The sequence below is a fragment of the Dermacentor albipictus genome, chromosome 1, assembly GCF_038994185.2.
Source record: "Dermacentor albipictus isolate Rhodes 1998 colony chromosome 1, USDA_Dalb.pri_finalv2, whole genome shotgun sequence".
Taxonomy (NCBI): Eukaryota; Metazoa; Arthropoda; class Arachnida; order Ixodida; family Ixodidae; genus Dermacentor; species Dermacentor albipictus.
The window spans coordinates 230,137,419-230,157,475 of NC_091821.1; the positions used below are offsets into that span (position 1 = coordinate 230,137,419).

The following is a 20,057-nucleotide window of genomic DNA, read 5'->3' on the forward strand; positions in this document are numbered from 1 at the left end:
ATGTGTCCTCCTTTCTCACCTTCTCTCAGCTAACGCATGCGCAGAGACCACGGAGCACTCGGGGGCGATGTTCAGGTCCTAGAGGTTCCCACTTTTCCGGCCCAGCTTTTCCTCTAGAGTTGTTCTACTAACTCTATGCCAGAGGGCATCTCTCTATGCGACGGCGATTTGAAGTGGTGTCCAACATAAAGTTTCCTACAAAAATTTTTGTAGGAAACTCTATCTTGTCCAAGACCCGATATATGTGGCGTGTTTTCGGTTCCCCAGAGTAGTGTCTGGCGCATTCAACAAGCAAAAGTGTTTCGTTTTAAGACCTTCTGCATTTCAAATCTAGAGGACGCCACCCTGTGGAACGCGGATTTCATGGTAGATTTTAACACCTCTCCATCACCAGTCAATCCAATCCGCCAGCCAAAAGCAGTGGAGGCGGTAAACGCGGCGCGGATGCGACGCGGCACTTTTGGCATTATTCTCTGGGGACGTTCTGAAAAGAGTGTACTTGTGTCGTGCAGTGTTCGGTGACTATCACACTAACAGCTGCACTTCAGAACGTTGTGGTGGTGACTCGCCTTATTTTGATACTTCAGATATAACTGCGGACGTCACACAAGCTTCACTGAACGATGGGCGACCGTGCGATTGTGGTGAAGTACTTCCGAATTGCAGGTGTTGTAGGTGCATACTGGCTAATTTCAATATCCCTTGTTTTCATCAACAATACTTTGCTGTCGGACAAAAAGAGGAAGCTTGATGCCCCGCTGTTTATCACGTTCTTTCAGTGTCTTGTGTCTTATGTGCTGTGCGTGATACTGAGCTTCCTCAGCGAGAAACTTCCCAGTGTGTTTCATTTCCCGAAGATTAATCACGACTTTAATACACTAAAAGAGCTGATGCCGCTTTCTGCATTTTTTGTTGCCATGGTGACATTCAACAACCTCTGCCTGAAGCATGTTGGCGTCGCCTTTTACACCGTCAGCCGATCACTGACGACTGTTTTCAACGTGATATTCACCTACGTCGTGCTGCGCCAGACCACATCAGTGCCTGCCGTTGCGTGCTGCGGCATAATTGTGGCGGGTTTTCTTCTGGGAGTGAACCAGGAAGGTCACATGGGATCTTTGTCGGTGTTTGGTGTGACCTGTGGTGTGCTCGCCAGTGCAACCTTGTCGATGTACAGTATCTACACAAAGAAGGTGCTGCCGGTGGTTGGAGACAGTGTGTCGTTGCTCACATTCTATAACAACGTTAACGCTCTGGTGCTCTTCTTTCCCCTAGTCATACTTTTTGGGGAGGTGCCTGTCATCTATAATTTTCCATTTTTGTCGGACCCTGTCTTCTGGAGTCTTATGTTTGTCAGTGGAGTCTTTGGGTTTCTGATTGGCTATGTAACGATGCTGCAAATTCAGGTTACATCACCACTGACCCACAATGTTAGTGGTACAGCGAAAGCTTGCACACAGACTGTGCTTGCAGTAATCTGGTTTTCTGAAGTGAAGTCCGCCTTGTGGTGGGTTAGCAATGGGTTGGTACTTCTAGGTTCGGCGGCATACACACGTGTGCGTCAACTTGAAATGGTGAAACACCACATGCACACAACTAAGTCCGAGACCAAAGGAAAGGACTCTGTCGTCCAAGTTTGAAGCTAGCTGCCGTAAATTCAATAAGTGAAGATTGTACCTCGGATAAAATTGCATAGTTCTTATGCAGTGATGGTCTATCGTGCAATTTAGTGTGTTTGGTCTAACCAAGGTAATGCTTGGAAATGTATGAGCTTATGGTGTAGTAGAGTAGTGGGAATCAATACTTTGTATTCACGCAAGATGATGTCCAGATTAGTGTAAGTCTTGTCTGGATAATTTTTTCATTTTCTGTACTCATTTGCGAAATTTGCCATCCTGTTGAAGCAATGTGCATAAAAGCGTATGATTTAAAATTGTCTTTACATTACTGGATTTTGTACATTTAAGCACACAACCTTTGGTATATTTGGGATCTCTTTTGTGTGATGCTTAAGACAGCTTGTGTTGTCTGCTGCACAATCTAGAGCAAATCCTGTAGGAATATTTCCATGTGATAAACAGTGATGCACCTTACATGCATACATTGCTTTTGCAGGACTAAATTGGCTTCTCCATTTGCCTAAATATTGTTAGAGTAATATCAACTGACCTGAAGCGCTAAACTCATATAAATCAGTTTATTTTCACAAGTTATCACTTGGTAATAAACATTGAGTGGGGGCAGTCATGTTGACAAGATAAACTTGTAAATTCATATATGTATGTCAGCAGCAGGCAAGTGTTTTTATGTGGACTAGTGGAATGTGCCCTTCATAAACTTGGTTAGCCTTACTTCTCTGATGCAGTTAAAAAATTCCTAGAACCATTCGTGAAGCTATCGGGAGGCTCACACAAAAGAATAGAGTGCCATTCACATTTTTTTGCAACAATTCTATGGCTGGGCAGAGTAAATTAAGGTGCTGCTTTTTACTGTGACGTCCAACACGGCAGCCATAATAATTTAAAATGAACTGTTATTTTAGACTAGTGTCGGTTTCAATAACTTAGCTTCCTTTGTTTTTGGATGCTCATAGACAATTATTTCCAATAATTATTCACTAAACATCATTAGGCACTTTCTGTTTATTTTTGTCATAATAAGTGTATGTGCGGAATGAGCACACAATATGGTTGACAAATATGCAGAGAAAAAAATTAGCTCGGGCATATGTTGTATGATGAATTGTGAAGAAATAAGAATGCTATCTGTTAGCTGATATATAACACCTGCTCATGCTAATTGCCCATTGGAACATCATGCATGCTTATAAGGTACAAAGGACCCATTGCCATTACAAGACTGTAAACAAAGCATCGTCATTTTTTTTTTTTCAGAACGCGTGATTGCTTTTTGTTGTGAGATGAGAAAGCAAGCTTTCTGTGTTTTCAACTCCAGTTTGCTTCTGTGCAAGTATTTGGACAGTAGCTTGCTGCTATATATAATTCACTCTCTTGCAAAGTTGCCTCATCTAGTCAAATATACTGAGCACAGTTTGCACCCATGTAAGTGAAACAATTAAAAGTCTACATCTTGCCTTTTGCCTTTCCTCATGCTGTCATTTTAGTTGTGCAACTTTAATTTTGTTTTGCTGCTAGTTGTTCTGCCTCCATGAGCTATAAATGTAACACATATCATTGACTATTGGTTGAAACATTCATGGCTATCTTGTGCTTTCGTAGTGTCCTGCCTCTGTGAGCTTGCTGTCGCAAGAGTTATTCCTTGCCTGGCATAAGGTGTTTATTACGAACTTAAGATAAACACATGATATGGACATAGTGAGCTTTTCCATCGGCAGTCCGTTAACACAATTCTAACTGAATGAAAAAGCTGCCATACTTCTGAGACACTCGAGTTCTTTTTTTGACACATGCCCTGAATAAGGCAATCCTGAATGCATGTGCCTGCCACATTCATCTGTCCTGGATATGGCAATCACTTGTGGAGGAACATAATTAGGGTCCCTCATTTTCAAGTTTCATATTTCTTGAAATTGGGTGAGGGGGGGGGGGGATAAAAATCAGGTGCTCCTTATATTATTGCAAAACGCTTGTTGACATAAATATATGGTGCTTTGGGAGTGTTTGGGGGGAGGGACTTGTCGGGCTTTTTGCCTTTCTCTCATCATCCTGTCTTACTGGGTCAAAATACACTGTCTTGTAACAAAATTAATGGAATATGAACTAGATCAATAAGTCCAACTTCTTTGAACATAAAGTAAGATAAATATCATCTCGGTGTCACAGCTACCATTCGCAATGCACACCAACATCAGCACTGTGTTGATTTGCTTCCTAGCGCATTACCGTTGTTTACATTATGTGACGTGGAAAATTAGATGTAATGCGCCATTTTTTTATTCATTTAAACACAGCTGTTAAATTGAAAAAGCTACAAGCTATTGTTCACTGAAGGCCGGCACGTGCTGGATATATTGTACCATTATATATACCAGTTTTAACTTTTGTGTTAAGCGAGACCGAGGCATATACCATAATATAATAACAATAATATATATTCTGACCACGTGCTCACAAAAGGTGGCCAGCATTCATTAGTTTTGAAACACCTCCATTTATTATCATTTACAGAAGGGCAAAATTCGAGAGAAAATTGTCATAAATTGTCTTAAATTTTGTTCGGGTGCAAAAATTAGGAGTTATTGAGTTTTACTCGAAAAGAAATGACCCCAAACATAAGCAAAGGTCTTGGTGAATATTTTTTTTCTTTTTCTTTTAAAACCAGTTTACTTGTGCCAAACCTTAAATATAGGTCTCCATATGTAATAGGTTGAAGCTTATTCATAAAATTCACCAATAATATCAAGCGCAGCCCCATGTACCAGTACAAAAGCATCTACAGTATTTGCTGATGTGGTTGGGATTGATGTTTGCCATCACACCCACAGTGGCAGCATGTTAGGGGGCTATGTTAGGCATGATACATGAAACTTTTCGTCAAACCATTACAGTCGACTACCGTTAGTTCGACCGACGGAACTGACGAAATTATCTGCAGGTCGAATTAAAACGTCAGAATGCACTGCCGATTCATTTTGTAGTACTTGCCCGATTCTAACAAGCCCCGAATCAACACGCGCTCGCTTTCTATGCGTCTGAAGTAAAAAACTAACGTAGAGTTAACATTAAAGCTTCTAAACGAAGTAAAAACCTAAGACACCCGATTTTTAGCAAAAAAAAATGAGCACTGATCTAATACGTATTGCACAGTGGCGACCGGTTTTCTAAAGTCAGTTTCACTGTAATAAAGCTGCATTATGATGCAAACGGAGCTTACAGCCCAATTCTCTTAGGGGGGGGGGGGGGGGAAGAAAGGCACATGTTAGAATCGGATAAATACCGTAATCAGGCACTGTGAACTACCATTATTACTCAAAAATCTCCTTAGGGCAGGCCAAATATAGGCTTTCTCAGCGGCAGATGACGTGTTCAGTGCATTCACTGTCCCATAAGATCTGCCGAGACAGACGCTGCTAGTAAAGGGGGGTTGCCATAGAGTTCATGTGCGTGCATGCTAACTGGTCAAATTTGAACTATTCGGCGAAGGTCAATTTTAAGATCAAAATAATGATTGTTTAGGCCCATAGAAATTCATGGACGCCAGCGGAGATCTTAGGTTGGGATTGAATTAACCAAAAATTTTAATTAACTGTAGTCGAATTATTGGAAATTTACTGTATTTTGTTATGGAGCATGTGTATGCAAGGAGGGGCAGCTACAAGAAAACCTGTAGTGGCCCCTTAGCAACACTTTCTATCCAAGTCTTTGCCACCTTGTGCATCACCTCAACGTAGAGTACCAGCAAATCCATGGCATTGAGGGAAGAAAGTGGGTTGCATGATGCGACGTCAAACACTATTCATTGTAGATAGCCTCTTGTGCTCAATGCAGGAAGCCTTTGGGGTGCTTCAGCAAAGCTATTTTTGCTTCGTTAGTTGATCTTGCACACCATCCTAATTGACTAAGAAAGGTGCCATACTTCCAAGACATTCAACATTTTTTTTAGCAGGTGCCTTGAATAAGACAATCCTGCAAGCCTTTGTTGGTTTCTTGTTCTTGAACTTTCTTGTTCTTATGATGTACAATTTGTAGTGGATGTCTTCATGAACCAGAGGCTTGACACCTAATAGTTGCTTCTCAGGAGTTGTTGACTTATTGGGGTCACCATTGAGATCCTTCTGGACTGACGCCATCCTAATATTATTGGATTGTTGAGAATACTCAATTTTCTAAACCAAAGGTAACATGTCACCCTATGAGTCAAGCAGCTCTTACTACTTTGGAGGCAAATGATATTGCAACAGAAAGTTCCAACAAAAAGACTACGAAGGAGTGAGATGCAAGCTTAATCAAATAATGAGGTTTAAAGTCCCAAAGTAACACACGGCTTATGACCTGTGGATGAGCCACTTTAGTGGAGGATTCCTGAATAATTTTGATTTTTTACTAAAATTTAAGTATGCTAGTGTCTTTGCATTTTTCTATCAGAATGCTGCCATCGTAGCTAGGAATCAAACCTGCGATGCGTTTAGCAGATGAACGACACTGCCATTGAGCCGCCACAGCAGGTCAGTCTGTAAGCTGCTGTGTAAGGGTAACAGATGGACATCACTGCTTAATTTTTGCACACATCCGTCATCCTTCAGCTGGTTCTTCTTTCTATTTAGGGTTGCCGTTTCTGAAAAGTTTCTTCTACTTTGCCCTCTTAGTTGCCCTCTCCTCCAGCTTCATAATGTTGAGATTCTATATTTCGTATTATCCTATCACTTCTTCTCAAACCTACCTTGTTTCTTTTTTCCACCAGAGTCTGTTGTCGTTGCTTTCTTACCAAGATAACTTGTCTCTTCTCATTACATGCTGAAACCATTGTAGACTTCGATGTTGAACCTTTTAAGGCTATGGTCGCACCATTGACTGTTCCTTGTACTTGGTCGTCACTATTTCTCTGCGCCTCCATATGTAACGTGCACCTATACACAAGCCTACGGAACGGAAATTTTGTGAGAAGACCTCATTTCTTCACAGCCTTTGTATACAGTCTGAAATGAGGGAGGCACTGCATAAAGTGCAAGCAATCCTCCATGGTGCATGCCTCAGTTTCTGTCTGTTTACTTGTGTGAGCACATGTAATCAGGTCTAGATCAGTACTGGCCTGCTCAAAGGCTGAGCTTTCATTTTGTTAGATCATCATTTGATTATAATAAAGCCAGTCAGTATAGGTAAGCTGCTCACTGCAAGTCTTCTTACTGCATGAAATTTGCAAAATTTGGATGTTTATATATGAATGTATCAATTTCACTCTGAAAGAGAGCTGGCCTACCAGGCCAGCTTAACTACTTTAACCTACCCGTGTTGAAGCAGTGAAAGACCAAAGCACTAAACTGCTCCAGAGTGCCAGGCTGAGGTTGACGCCATGCTGAAGAGAGGGGAGCGACAATGTTTGTAGTGTAAACGCCAAAATATGTAGTGTTTTAGTTTTGTCTTAGTTCGAACACATTCTTAAAATATTGCATGGAGCAGATAGCAGAACTCAATCTGTTCGGGTAGATTAAGTGAAGCAGCAGACATACTTGCACGGCAAATTGTAATGTCCAGGTAGCTAAATTAGAAATTTCACTCATTAATCCTGTAATTGTTCATTTTAAGGCACATGTTGCAATTGAAAAATTGAAACCAAGCAGCGAAGTAGTTCTGTCTGCTTAGCAGAAATAGGACTAGCACCATTTCCGAGACATCCATCCTTAAAATATGATACAACGTACAGTGGCATTTCAGTTAAGAAGTTACCCCCAAGTCCTCCCTCTAGTGGTTTAAGACAATCTTAACTGGAATACCAATGCACTTTCTTTAGCAGATTTTGGAGATGGATATCTCAAAACTGGTGCTATTCTTAGGATTTCTGCTAAGCTGAAATGACTTCATTACTGCCAGGCATCAATTTTGCAATTACATCTCCCCTAAACAGTATACTTAATTAATTAAGTTGCTGTAATTAGCTAACTGAACGTCGCTATTCCTAATGCAGATGACTTTCACCTCTTCCAGAAATCCACCTAAGAAACCAGAACAGTGATATATGTAAAAGGCGAGTTGTGAAACCGGTGTGGCGTTGGGCAAGTTGGTGATCTCCAGAAATGAACATGTGTGCAAAATGGGCACCACATAGAGAACACCAAGTACTCTGTTGTGTTCTTCTCTGTGTGGTGTCCATTTTGCGCAGACGTTTATTTCTGAGTAATGAAACTTTTTTGCAAACTGAATAAACAGGTGATATATCAAAGTATGCTCCATGTTTGATGCTGTACTGTGCTGAGCATTTACCTCCATGATTAGCGTTGCAGTTTATCACTTGTTCCATAGTTATGTTTCTGGGCAGATTGTGATAACTAGACTTGTGCAACTGTAGACGAATGTCATATGTGGTTAATATAAACCTGATGATATCCCTGTGTGGGTGCATAAATATACAATGAACAATGCTTTTCTTTTAAGCATGTTTCTATGATGCAAGTCATCTGTAATATAGTACCAAATGAACATCAGCAAAATGTTCTAACCCACACGTAATGATAATAACAATGCTCTTACAAAATATTAAGTGTGACTGTTATGTCACTAGCATAACGATCCTTGCGCAAAATTGATGGAATGAAGTCACAATTACAAAAGCTTGTATGCATAGGCAGGAAATAAGAAATTGGATTACAATGAAATGCTGGCCATGCTAGCTATGCAAGTTCTTTTTCTTTTTGGAGGAATACTATTTCTCCTGTAGCTTCTGATTGCAAACAAAGTGCATGGGGGAGATATCTTCATTTATTACACGAGCATAGAATTCAGATATCAGAGCTACTGCTTACTTTTCCATGCACATTTTGTTATAGAATGAGACATGCACGACTGTTTTTGTGTATTAGTGTACACAACACAAATATTGCACAATATTGTAGCAGTCTGCATTACTGCTAATGTGTTACGAGGTCTGTTATTCATTTTGGCACATTTTGACTGAAAGCAGCTTCTTAAACTATTTAAAGAGAAGCTCATTTGATGGGATGTGCACGTTCATTAACGCACAGCTAAAGGCTTTATTGAGGGTGGCAAAAGGATTAGATGGAGTGACAAGATCAGGAAATTCATTAGTATGGCAGGAATTCACTTGAAACAGAACCGATTTATTTTGAGATCTCTGGGAGATACCTCCGTCCTGCAATGGGCATAGTAAAGCTGATGATGCTCGCATATTCTTTACTGCATAACCAGTACTTATGTTGGGATAACATTGTAAATATGCTTCTCGTTTCAACCAGGTATTTTTGTCTCCGATATTACCAAAATGCCGCTTACAATTGTGCTTTTGAACTGTAGCAGTCATTTTTTTTTTGGCAGTCTTTCATTATAGATTTCAATTTCTATAAGCTTTGTCTTCAAAGTTTCATTACACTTATCTAGAGTAGATAAGTGAATGTAACATTATTGGCTGATGGTACTCATAAACACAGGAATGCTTGTTTAAGTATTACTTAAACAAGAGAACAAGATTACAGAGAAGCTATTAATGGTTACTGAGAGGTGAAACCTATTTAATTTATATAGGTTTCGGCACAGAAAGGTCAGGTTAAATAGAATTGAGTCTGATTATTTAAACTGCAGTAAGAAAGGGGGGGTTGGTTTTGCTACCAGAAATCTGGACACATTTGAGCTACAAATTGCTCATGCTAACACATCCAACATTCCTGTGTTCCATCTCTTCCTTACTCTCCATAAAAGTATCTGCTTCCTCAGAATTTCGAGTTATGGTCAGGCACAGTTTGCCACAGGGTGAAATCGTAGTATCCATTCAGTATTAAAGCAATTCATTCTAATGCCTTGTTGACTTTCACACATTTTCATAGTGTGAAAGCTTTGCATGCTTCATGCAGCTGGTAAAATGCTTATTATTTCATGTTTGCAGTGTAAATCCAAGTAATTCAATGTAAAACGTAGGCAAATACTTTGCTGTTTCTCACCGCTACAACTGAATACCTTTGATGAAGGAATGCATGACTTAGTGGCATAGAACAAGTCACGTCTTTTCATTGCTAGGATGTACATAACCTGACTGCACAGACGTCCTTGTATCTCTAATGCAAAATTCTAGCTTGGTAAGACTTAGGAGAAGCTGTGCATCTGTTTTGCTCTTAACATTTGGTTCACATGAACAATTTCGATAACGTTGTGGCAAGAAGTTAGACTTTGGGGTTACAAGTTTATTTAGTCTCACATTTTCACTCCACACATCTTGCTGCCTCAGGCTAATGAACATGGTTCATAGATAGCCGACTTGGTTTTCAACACATCTTTTCTTGTGCATTCACTGTATGTATGCTCCTGCTGTGTTCTGGTGCCATGTCACTTATCATTCCTTTACTTACAACTTAAATTTGTAGCAGTGATTTTGCTGGGCGATTGATGAATGAAATCACTTGACATTACAAACAGGAATGGTGCCTGGTGAGAGTGATTGCAGGCAAAAGCGAATCACGATGACCCTTTCACAACAAATGCCACTAGGGCAGCCAGCAGCAAGGCTGAAGCACCAATGGTGGAGGCGCCCGAGCCACATGGCCGGTAGTCAAAGTTTTCACAATCCTTTGTGCTGGCCTTTCGAGCAAAATGGGCCAGGATTTCAATGCCATCATTCTGGCACTGTTTTCTCTGATACAGGCTCTTGATGCACTGGTTTGCCCTCATCAGTGCACTGAAATGAAGGAAAAAACAGGCATAAATAAAGTTTTTGCAATATGGACCTGCACACATGCTGTATAATCAAGGCACTGACATTGACAGCTGCCTTACATTTGGAAGAATCTTGGCAGAAAATATGTTGTGCAAGGTCACATTTCGTGGCAGGTTTACAGTAATAAGAGGAAGCTGTGCCAGAAGGCTAACCCAGATACATGTAGAGATGTTTTGACCACATGAAATGCTTTCATTGCACCGAGCCTATGTTGAGAGCTTGTTTTCTTACAAGCAGAAAATATGGTAATTTCTAAATATTGTGTAACATGTGTCCTCATCATTATATATAAGTGGCTTAGATAAAGCAGCATGCACTCAAGCACGCCTCTATTGCACTATTCATTTCATTTAATAAATGAATTTTTTATGAAACCCTATACAAGAAGGTTTTTCAAAAATTATTTTTGAGTGAATGAATAGAATGAGGTTTTGCATGAGCAGCAGTATCAAGGCTATGCACACAGGCTCTGGCCTCTGTTCATTCACAAGTGTTGGGAACTGCACTTCTGCTTATTGCTTTGTGGTTGCATGCACACATACACTCCCACTGCAGACCAATCATAAATAAGGAGGCACAATTTACTCAAATTCAACCTCCCCAATCCTTCAGTAGTGCCAGCAGCATTATGGATGAAGCTGAAAACGCATACACCTAACTTGATATAAGAATGATGCAATACGTAAACACCCAGTAAATTTGGTCCTAGAGATACCAAATAGAATTGTCACCTTTGTTCTTTATCAGTATTCTCGGTTAAGTGTGTAAGAGTTATACTGAGCATGGCTGTCTGGGGAATGTGGGAATTTGGGAATGGTGGCACAGCAATCGTCCGATTAATCACAAGACTGGGTTTTGCTCCTTTGCAGCAGTTTAAAAGGCAATGTTTGGCTGTGCACCACAGCTGGAACATTTGTCAATGGTAGAATTGTGCCCACTGCCTCATATACTTATGGACACTGTGAACAGTAAGCCACACACATAAGGTCTCGTGGACATTTTTGGGAGCTTAGGTCATGGGACATATCACTTGAGAATGTGAAATTGACTGCTACAAAATTCTTCATTTTTTGTATGGCTTTGGTTTCAGCAGTGACTACTGTGATGCTAGCTTACAGTCAGATGTAGGCACATATGGTAGTGTTCATGAAATGAATAGAATCCTTGATTTTTGTGTTTATTAAATAGAATCTGTCTACAATTACACAGTAAAATGCCATTACCATTACACAGTAAAATGTCTGAATTATTCTGATTATACTTAAAACTTAATTTGCCTTCATCAGTATAACTGGCTGAAAACATTTATTGGACATTTAATTGCTTTTAATATTTAAGAACTATCAGAAAATGAAGCAAAATACAAAGGAGGGGAAAAAATTGCAACACTACCTAATTCGCATGATGATGATATTTTTTTTCATGTGCATGCGTGTGGAAAAATGACCTATGCTGCTTATTGATGATGTCATGAGACCCATTTACTAAATGATTCCTTTTCTTGGTGTGCCACTGCACACAAATATTCATTGCATAATACATAGTTGTACGCAATGAGTACGTGTGTGCCTTAACTACCATTTTCTGTGAGCATTGGAAATGAGGCAGTTCTGGCATAGTATTTAAGTGTACTACCAAGTAAGCCACAGTCATGCCTGAGGAATAAGGAAAATTGTCAGTTTTCATGTCGGCATTAATTTTGTTCCAAACCGAAAAAAAGAAAGTAATGCTCTGGTGCTTCGTATCCGAGTGCATCATAGTAATGATCCAGACAGCGTGAATATGCTTCTGCATCGAACCATTGTGTAGTGAAAGGTGGCACAGTTGTCAGGGCAGGTTCAAAAGCAGTCTGATGCTGAATGTGATCGCTGCAATCAACGAGAGCCACTGAGTGATAACCGTGGATATGGACTGATACGTTTGCAAGACCACAATTAAGCACATGGAACCACAAGCTAAAACACAAATGCGTGCCATATACTTGGCTTCATTGCAAAGCGATACTGGCACCTAACCATAAACTGGAGCATATATATATATATACTTTATTATTATTAGAGGTAACTCTATTGTTGTGATTGTTCAGCTACCACAGAAACAATGTACAAGATCTGTCTAAAATTCATACTTGCAGCTCCAGAGGTTCTTAAGGCATTATGTGTTACACTGTTCTAATTTTCCACGAAATCTTAGTTTTCTAAACATGGCAAGGCACTATAAGCCTCTGTGCACATGCATAATCATTTATAACACATTATATTGTTGAAATTGATCACTTTGCAATGTAGCAAAGCCATATATGAAGCGAAGAGGATGAAGCTTATGCAAAACCATGTACTGCCCATCACCTCCGTAAGAGTTTACTAGTACATTCGAATTAGCATGTCCACTGAACCACCATCAGTGGCATACCGAATAATTCTCAAGTGAAGGTGGGGAGGGGCAAACCACAAACCATACGCTCTCTCTCTCTCTCTCTCTCTCTCTCTCTCTCTCTCTCTATATATATATATATATATATATATATATATATATATATATATATATATATATATATATATATATATATATATATATATATATATATATATATATATATATATATATATATATATACATATGGGCGCCGCCAAAAATGTATATATATATATATATATATATATATATATATATATATATATATATAGTCATATCATAAGAAGCCAACAAACACTGACACCAAGGACAACATAGAGGAAATTACTTGTGCTTAATAAATGAAATAAAGAAACGATAAATTAATGGGAATGAAGGTGGATGAAAAAACAACTTGCCGCAGGTCGGGAATGATCCCACGTCTTCGCATTATGCGTGCGATGCTCTAACTGATCGAGCTATGGCGGCGCCGTTTTCTCACCCACTTGGGCATTTGTGCTTTACTACTAGAACAAACCTTGGGAGTATTAGCCAGATTGTGTGTGTGTGTGTGTGTGTGTGTGTGTGTGTGTGTGTGTGTGTGTGTGTGTGTGTGTGTGTGTGTGTGTGTGTGTGTGTGTGTGTGTGTGCGCGTGTGTGTGCGTGTGTGTGCGCGTGTGTGTGCGTGTGTGCGCGCGTGCGTGTGCGTGTGTGCGCGCGTGCGTGTGTGTGTGTGTGTGTGTGTGTGTGTGTGTGTGTGTGTGTGTGTGTGTGTGTGTGTGTGTGTGTGTGTGTGTGTGTGTGTGTGTGTGTGTTTTGACATTTACTATTGCATTGCGAGGAAGACCTTGTAAATGCATCTGTTTATGCGTCACATTCACCACTTATCAGGTGTGAATGCGAAAGCATTAGAGTCCAATTGAACACCGCTGAGTCATCCTTTCAGATGTGAACTGCTCGCGGGCAAGCGAGCGCGTTGAGAAGCTTGGCCAATGCCTCCTAGATAGCACAAAGCCAGTGCACTGCGATCCGTGACGTCGTACTACCTTGCCCACTACAATCTTATAGGGACGCTTTCGAGTAAGCTGCGGGGCTATTGACGTCACTGCTTTCTTCGTGCCAGGCTCAACAATGGAAATTTCGGTCCAAGAAATTTCATGACATGTATATTACGATGTCATACAGCAGAGTGCACAGGCCTGCTATCTAGGAAGCGCTGGTTTAGCAGAATGGGTAAGACGCTCGGCCTCTAAGCGTGGGGTCGTAGTTTTGAAACTCGCTACCAACAGCATTTTTTCTTTTGAGTTTGTTTTGCTTTCTTATACATTAACTTCATTATAGCGATTACTAAGGCGAAGTTAGATTGCAGGCGAGCGCTTGCGCGGACAGGGAACGCGCGGACAACACAGGCCTCCGAGCTAGAGCGAGGATGACGTGGCGTCATAGAGATGCCCTCTCCCCTCACGCAACACTTGGTGCGCCAGCACTCCAGCAAGTGTTCCCTTTCACTGTGATTCATCAAGGTGCGCACGTCACGTGACGTCACAGCCAATTAAAATTTAGATGCCGTTTCGCTGCTACAGATGCCGGTTTTTTCGCTCAATGAGTAATCTGATGCTCTCGCATCAGAAGACAATTAGTGCCTGTAAGGCCGAGCATGCATCACTTAAGCATGCGTCATTGTAAGGCCGAGAATGACTGACAGCAGTGACCAACTGTGCTACCTGAGAAAAGACAGACTAACTCAAGTGAATGACCCGGTTCTCGCTCTTGACAGGCCGACCAAGTACAAAACTTGTCGCCAGGCGCTGAACCCTTTCTTCCTTTGTCATATGGGAAGATCAGACCGCGAAACCGATTTCCTGCTCCCCCCCCCCTTCTCCTAAATAGCTGAGCTTCATAGTGTCCGACGGCCTTGGCCCCTACTGGCGACTATAGGGGTGAGACTAAGGTCAGTGCACGTAAGCATCAACAGTGCATGGTACATCGGAATGCGAGAGTGGCGAGCAGAGAAGTTGAAGGGCATACAGTTATACAACCAGCGCTATTAGCAAGGAAGCGCACAACTCCATTCGTGCCGGGCTGGTAACGTTTTCGCTTTCTTTTGTTTCCATTACCTTTATAACCGCAGTGCAAATGACTCACGGGCAATCTCGGCTGTAAGCACGCAGTGGTAGTACGGTGAGGCTCCGTACTACGTGCGTCCTAACAGCGTCCTGTTCTAAGACCCAGCTAGGTGTAGAAGAGTGAGAGCCTTCTCTTCGCACTCCCTGTGAATGTAAATATGGCTCGCCTGTGAATACAGTTTGTGATGCTTGTTCAACGTTTCCTGTCTGCTACTTCACCCCCACCGAGCTGTTTCACAGGGACCTCATCCCTCAACGCCACGGGAAAAGAAACTTTGCTGTGCCTGACACGAATCCCTGACCCCACACTGTAGCAGCAGTACAGCATATATCGAAATAGACATTTGCTACAATTTTAATAATTCAATAAAAATAAACTATTTGTGTATAAGTCTACAGCACAAATTTATCGCCAGTCAAGCCAATAGTATTGTCGATGTTAAACACAACGCAAAGTCAACATAATGTCTACATAAAAGTCAACATTTACAACTTAGAACGTTCACATGAAAAAATTTAGTGCTGTTTCACTTCGTGAATGCGAGTGGCGCGCAAGCGTATGGCTGCTATAGCGCACACGAAGCCATCGGCCCTCGATGCGCCTGTCCGCCTACTCCTCCGCAACGCGGCCGCGCCATACGCAGCAGCCGCAGCAGTAGAACGCCTAGCTGCCACCTCCCTCCTCTCCCCCTGGTGCCTTGCGTGCAACGGAAGACGGCGCGCTTCTTCACCCTTTTCGTCGCTTGCTAGCGCGAGGTTGAGCCGCCATCGTCCGCTCACCGTCGCACGGTTTCACTCGCACGTACAGTATACGGCGCGCGGGTACGACGCTATCACGAGACGAACCCGGTACGCCCACACCGCACGCAGAACCCGTCGGAACTGCCGCAGGAGGTAAACCCAGCGCGCCTCCGCCTACCCTCCTACTGCACGACGCTTCGCTCAACGCCACCTAGACTTTCGTCGTCTAGACCTTCGCCGATTTCACTGACGGGCCATGTACGCTTGCACATAAAAAAAAATAAGACGAAAGAAAGAAAGAACACGTCAGCAGATGTTTGCGACCTTGCAGAATCACAAACCGATTTCCAGCGAAGCTTCTTTTTTCGAACAGTTGAAATAAGAGTTTTACTTTCCTGTAATTACACTTCCACATGACAGTTCCATTTGAAACCATGCTTGCATGTAACGCTTTCGAGCACTTGTTAGGAATTTTCGAAAGCGAGTAATTGATGAACACATACGTTACTTCACCAGAACATTAACCAAGCTCCGTATTTTCGCTAGATTTGATCTTGGTTTCGTTCCCAGTTGTCCCAGAGAAGAGATAAATCCTGCTTTGTTTGCAAAACAAGTTCATAAAGCTCCGATCGCTTGCATGCGTAATTTACTGCAAATGTCGTAATTTGTCCCTTCACGTACCTTAAGCTTAGCCTACATTTTACCCGCCGTGGTTGCTCAGTGGCTATGGTGTTGGGCTGCTGAGCACGAGGTCGCGGGATCGAATCCCGGCCACGGCGGCCGTATTTCGATGGGGGCGAAATGCGAAAACACCCGTGTGCTTAGATTTAGGTGCACGTTAAAGAACCCCAGGGGGTCGAAATTTCCGGAGTCCTCCACTACGGCGTGCCTCATAATCAGAAAGTGATTTTGGCACGCAAAACCCCGTAATTTAATTTTTTTAGCCTACATTTTGCCCATAATGTGTTCCTTATTTTTGCCAGAGATAACGAAGCTGCCTTGGTTAGTTCGCCAAGGGGCTCGTAGAAACCAACTACGAACGCCTTATGACGCATGAAAATGTGGAAAGGAAACGAAGGTTCAGTAATTATTTGCAACGCTTCTAACTGGACCAGGAACGTAAAAGCTTGGCACATACTATGTATGACCAGCCCTCCTATTTACACGAAATATCAACATGTTGTAACCAACAGCTAAGTCGGCACAATAGGAAGTATAGCTGATAGCGCCCATATAAGTATAACACGTTCTAAAACTTGACTAAGGCATTTTTTTTTCTTTTTTACAAAAGGTCTGTTTTATCGAACTCATTTAACTTCGCACAGAGATTTTCATAGCGTTCCACCTATATTAGCTAAATCTGATCTTCGTCATTTGTAGTTCTGCCAGGGCATGGGGTTAAATTCTGCCCCGTTCGTTAGACACACTCATAACGCTCTAGAGCACACACATGCGTCTAACATACACACACACACACACATAGTCTCAAATACCCATACACTTTGTTCTTTGCCTACACATCACCCATTACCTCGTCCTTACTGTCACCAAACGTAAAGAAGCTGCCTCATTTGATTCGCTGGGGACACCAGGTGCTCCCCATATACGTATCACGCATTTAAAACCTGCCAAAAACGAGCGGTAAATCATTCTGAAGTGACTAGCGCAAGAGTGGACACGGGGCACAAAAGGACGACAAGGACAAGCGCTTGTCATTGTTGCCCTCTTGTGCTAGTCACTTAGCATGGAATATCAACTAGCCCGGTATCACACCCTGCTTCAGTTAAATCATTATTCGTAACGCTTCTAGTAAACCAGAAACGTTAAAAATTCGCAACACATTCCACTTAAGCTGCGCCCCTTCCTTCTAAATAAAAAAAAAAAAGTTTGTGAAATGCAGAGTTATATTAAAAATTTGGGAAACGCGCAGCTGATGATGGCAGCTTGGCACTTTCGAACCCTTGCTTAATATTTTTTTTAATGCTATTTAGAAGATTTTTTCCAGCAGGTGTAAACGAGCAGTGTAGCAAATGGCATACTTCGCCCTTCCACTTCTGACAGTGGGCGGCAAGTGCCCCCCCAGTAAACTTGCCTATGGCCACTATACTTGCAACTCCGTGGACATTGGCACCAGATTTCCCTCTAGTTTTGTAAGAAACTGGAGACACTATCTTCATCACGCATGCGCAGTGTGGTTACTGCGCATGTGGTCGCCTTGCGCATTTGCTACAGCGGGAAAACCAATGAGGTCATCTATTTCTTTATAAACTCAGCTTCTCAGCCACGAATAAAATATTTCGCGTGTGCCGCGAGTTTCCAAGCACGTTTCCTGGCTGGCAACTATAGCTGCTGGAACTGGTGACGTACACGAGCGTGTGGCCACGTTCGCCACGCTCCGTGGAGCGCCAGTATAGTCGGCGCAACCGCACCGTACAGGTGCAGTGGCGCGTGTCGTCTGCGACACTCTTTGAGCCCGCCAAGCCTGCGTTTCGATGCGGTGAGGCGAACTTTCCTTTCAGTAGCGTATCGCCGTCGCGCCAAGCCAGCCTCGCGTTTGAGTGCCGCGTGTGAAGCGACGGCGGTTTCAGCACCTCGAGCTGAGTACACTGAGTCATCAACTCCAGTAAACATCTCTGTCGACGTGCCCCAACATTGTAACAAGTATAAATGCCCAATTTCATTAATTCCACATTTGCGGAGCATCGGAAAGAATTACCGTTGCTCCCTTGAGGAGCATCGAAAAGGGGCAACTGTTAGTCCTCGAAGGAGTAAGCGCATGGGGAGTAACAATTCATCCATGTCAGTTATAGTCCCCAAAAGGACTGATGGTTGTGGCAAATCAGTTAGTCCCCAAAAGGACTAACCTCCCTGCTCCTGTTAGTCATGTTTTTCTTAGAGTGTAGCCACGGCGAAAGCCCGGACGTTTCAAGTACGCCGTGCCGCCCACAACCGTTTAAAAATGCCTATAGGAGGTGGCAACGGCGAAAATGCGCAAGCCTTTGTGCACCCTGTCTCCCTGCTGTCTCCCTTCAGCGAGCAGGACGGTTAAAGGGGCCCTGAACAATGTTTTATCGAAGTGGAGAAATACATTTGGAGTTGAAACATGCTATCTTAGAAGTACGTTGCCGCAATACATTTTACAGCAACACGAAAAACTCCAGCTTTATGTTGCTCAATACGTGCTACATAAAAGTGTTTTTCCCAGCGAGAAAGAAGCCCGCGAATACCCGCAAAGTGCCTCGAGCGGCCAGTCGCGCTTCAATTATGCGTGTATTTGCGGGCTTCTTTCACGCTCGGAAAAACACTTTCATGTAGCACGTATTGAGCAACAGAAAGCTGTATCGGGAGTTTTTCATGTTGCGCTACAATTTTCTCATTGACACTTTTCACCTAATTGTAATATTTGAGAAGCTTAATTAATTAAGACGAATTATGCAATTAGGCGTAGTGCAAAAAAACAGTATCTCCAAGCGACAGCAAACAGCGTTACCTTGGTTCTATCCAGCTACGTGGAATCCATATATTTAAATCTTGGTGCACGATAGTTGGAACACCCTGTATACTTTCATCTATATTCACTACATATCTCCCTCTAATTTCTATTTTTTTTTATTTACAAAAAAAAACACTTGTTTGATATATATTGCTGTGGTGTACATTTTTTGTAAAAGACAACCGCAGTGAAGGAATTAATTGGCGAAAGAATGAATGAAGCATGCACAGAAGGCCGGCCTTACCAACACACAATCTCCCGACTCTTATCATGGTCGTGGTGATATTCATCGTAACTCCTCCGGAACTCATTCTCAAACGTGTGGGAACACTCTTGCCTGGTCCGGAAGAAGTCGAGATCGTGGCAGGCACCCGCAATTCCGGCCGCGGCTGAAACAGAATGGAAGAAATTATAGAACGCGATGAACATAGGGCGCACCAAACTGTCCAGGTACACGTGTATATGGCGTACCGATACTCGGAACCGCTGTGACGCAACGACGGAATGGAGTTGCGTTTAAACAATTTGAATGCAATACAGACGACACAAGTGTATATGCATTTTAAACTCTGTGCCTATACTACCATTCCTTGCGACAAATTTGCGTTGAGTTTTATAGCATGCAAATAAATAGGAAAAGCAATGGTTGCAGCTCCATGTGCTCAAAACGCTCTCAAACAATCAGATTCACAAGAAAAGGCTTAACTGCTTGAATACAATGCTTTGAAGGAAAGTAACGGGTAACATATTACATATACAGGTTGTTTTCGTAGCGCAAGAAATTAAATGGAGATCAATTTGTGCTCTGTGGTCGTTCCGCGCTCGGTTCAGATAACCGTATGAATGGATGAGTCACGATCGACACAAACGTTCAGCAATAACATTTATTCTCGCTTTTGCTGATCACCAGCGCACTAATTATAAGATATCACATACGTTTTAAGCTT

General features: G+C 42.2%; 2 protein-coding genes across 3 annotated transcripts in view; one reads left to right on the forward strand and one right to left on the reverse strand.

The window, feature by feature from the left end:
- The first annotated feature begins 378 nt into the window (after nucleotides 1–378).
- nac (GDP-fucose transporter nac) lies at nucleotides 379–3,094 on the forward strand. Its single transcript, XM_070531019.1, has one exon. It carries the CDS (start codon nucleotides 624–626, stop codon nucleotides 1,638–1,640), a length of 1,017 nt encoding a protein of 338 aa, XP_070387120.1. The 5' UTR covers nucleotides 379–623; the 3' UTR covers nucleotides 1,641–3,094.
- Nucleotides 3,095–9,805: 6,711 nt separating this feature from the next.
- The window catches only part of LOC139054274 (uncharacterized), a 44,209-nt gene continuing 33,957 nt past the window's right edge, over nucleotides 9,806–20,057 (reverse strand). For both annotated transcript variants that reach the window (XM_070531021.1, XM_070531020.1), the window contains 2 exons: nucleotides 19,355–19,499; nucleotides 9,806–10,317 (listed from right to left, as the gene is read on the reverse strand). In XM_070531021.1, the coding sequence (XP_070387122.1) occupies nucleotides 10,098–10,317; nucleotides 19,355–19,499 (365 nt within the window). In that variant the 3' untranslated portion in view covers nucleotides 9,806–10,097. The remainder of the gene's footprint in view (nucleotides 10,318–19,354; nucleotides 19,500–20,057) is intronic.

Coding starts and splice junctions, on each gene's coding strand:
- nac (XM_070531019.1), top strand. CDS start 624: ATGGGCGACCGTGCGATTGTGGTGAAGTACTTCCGAATTGCAGGTGTT.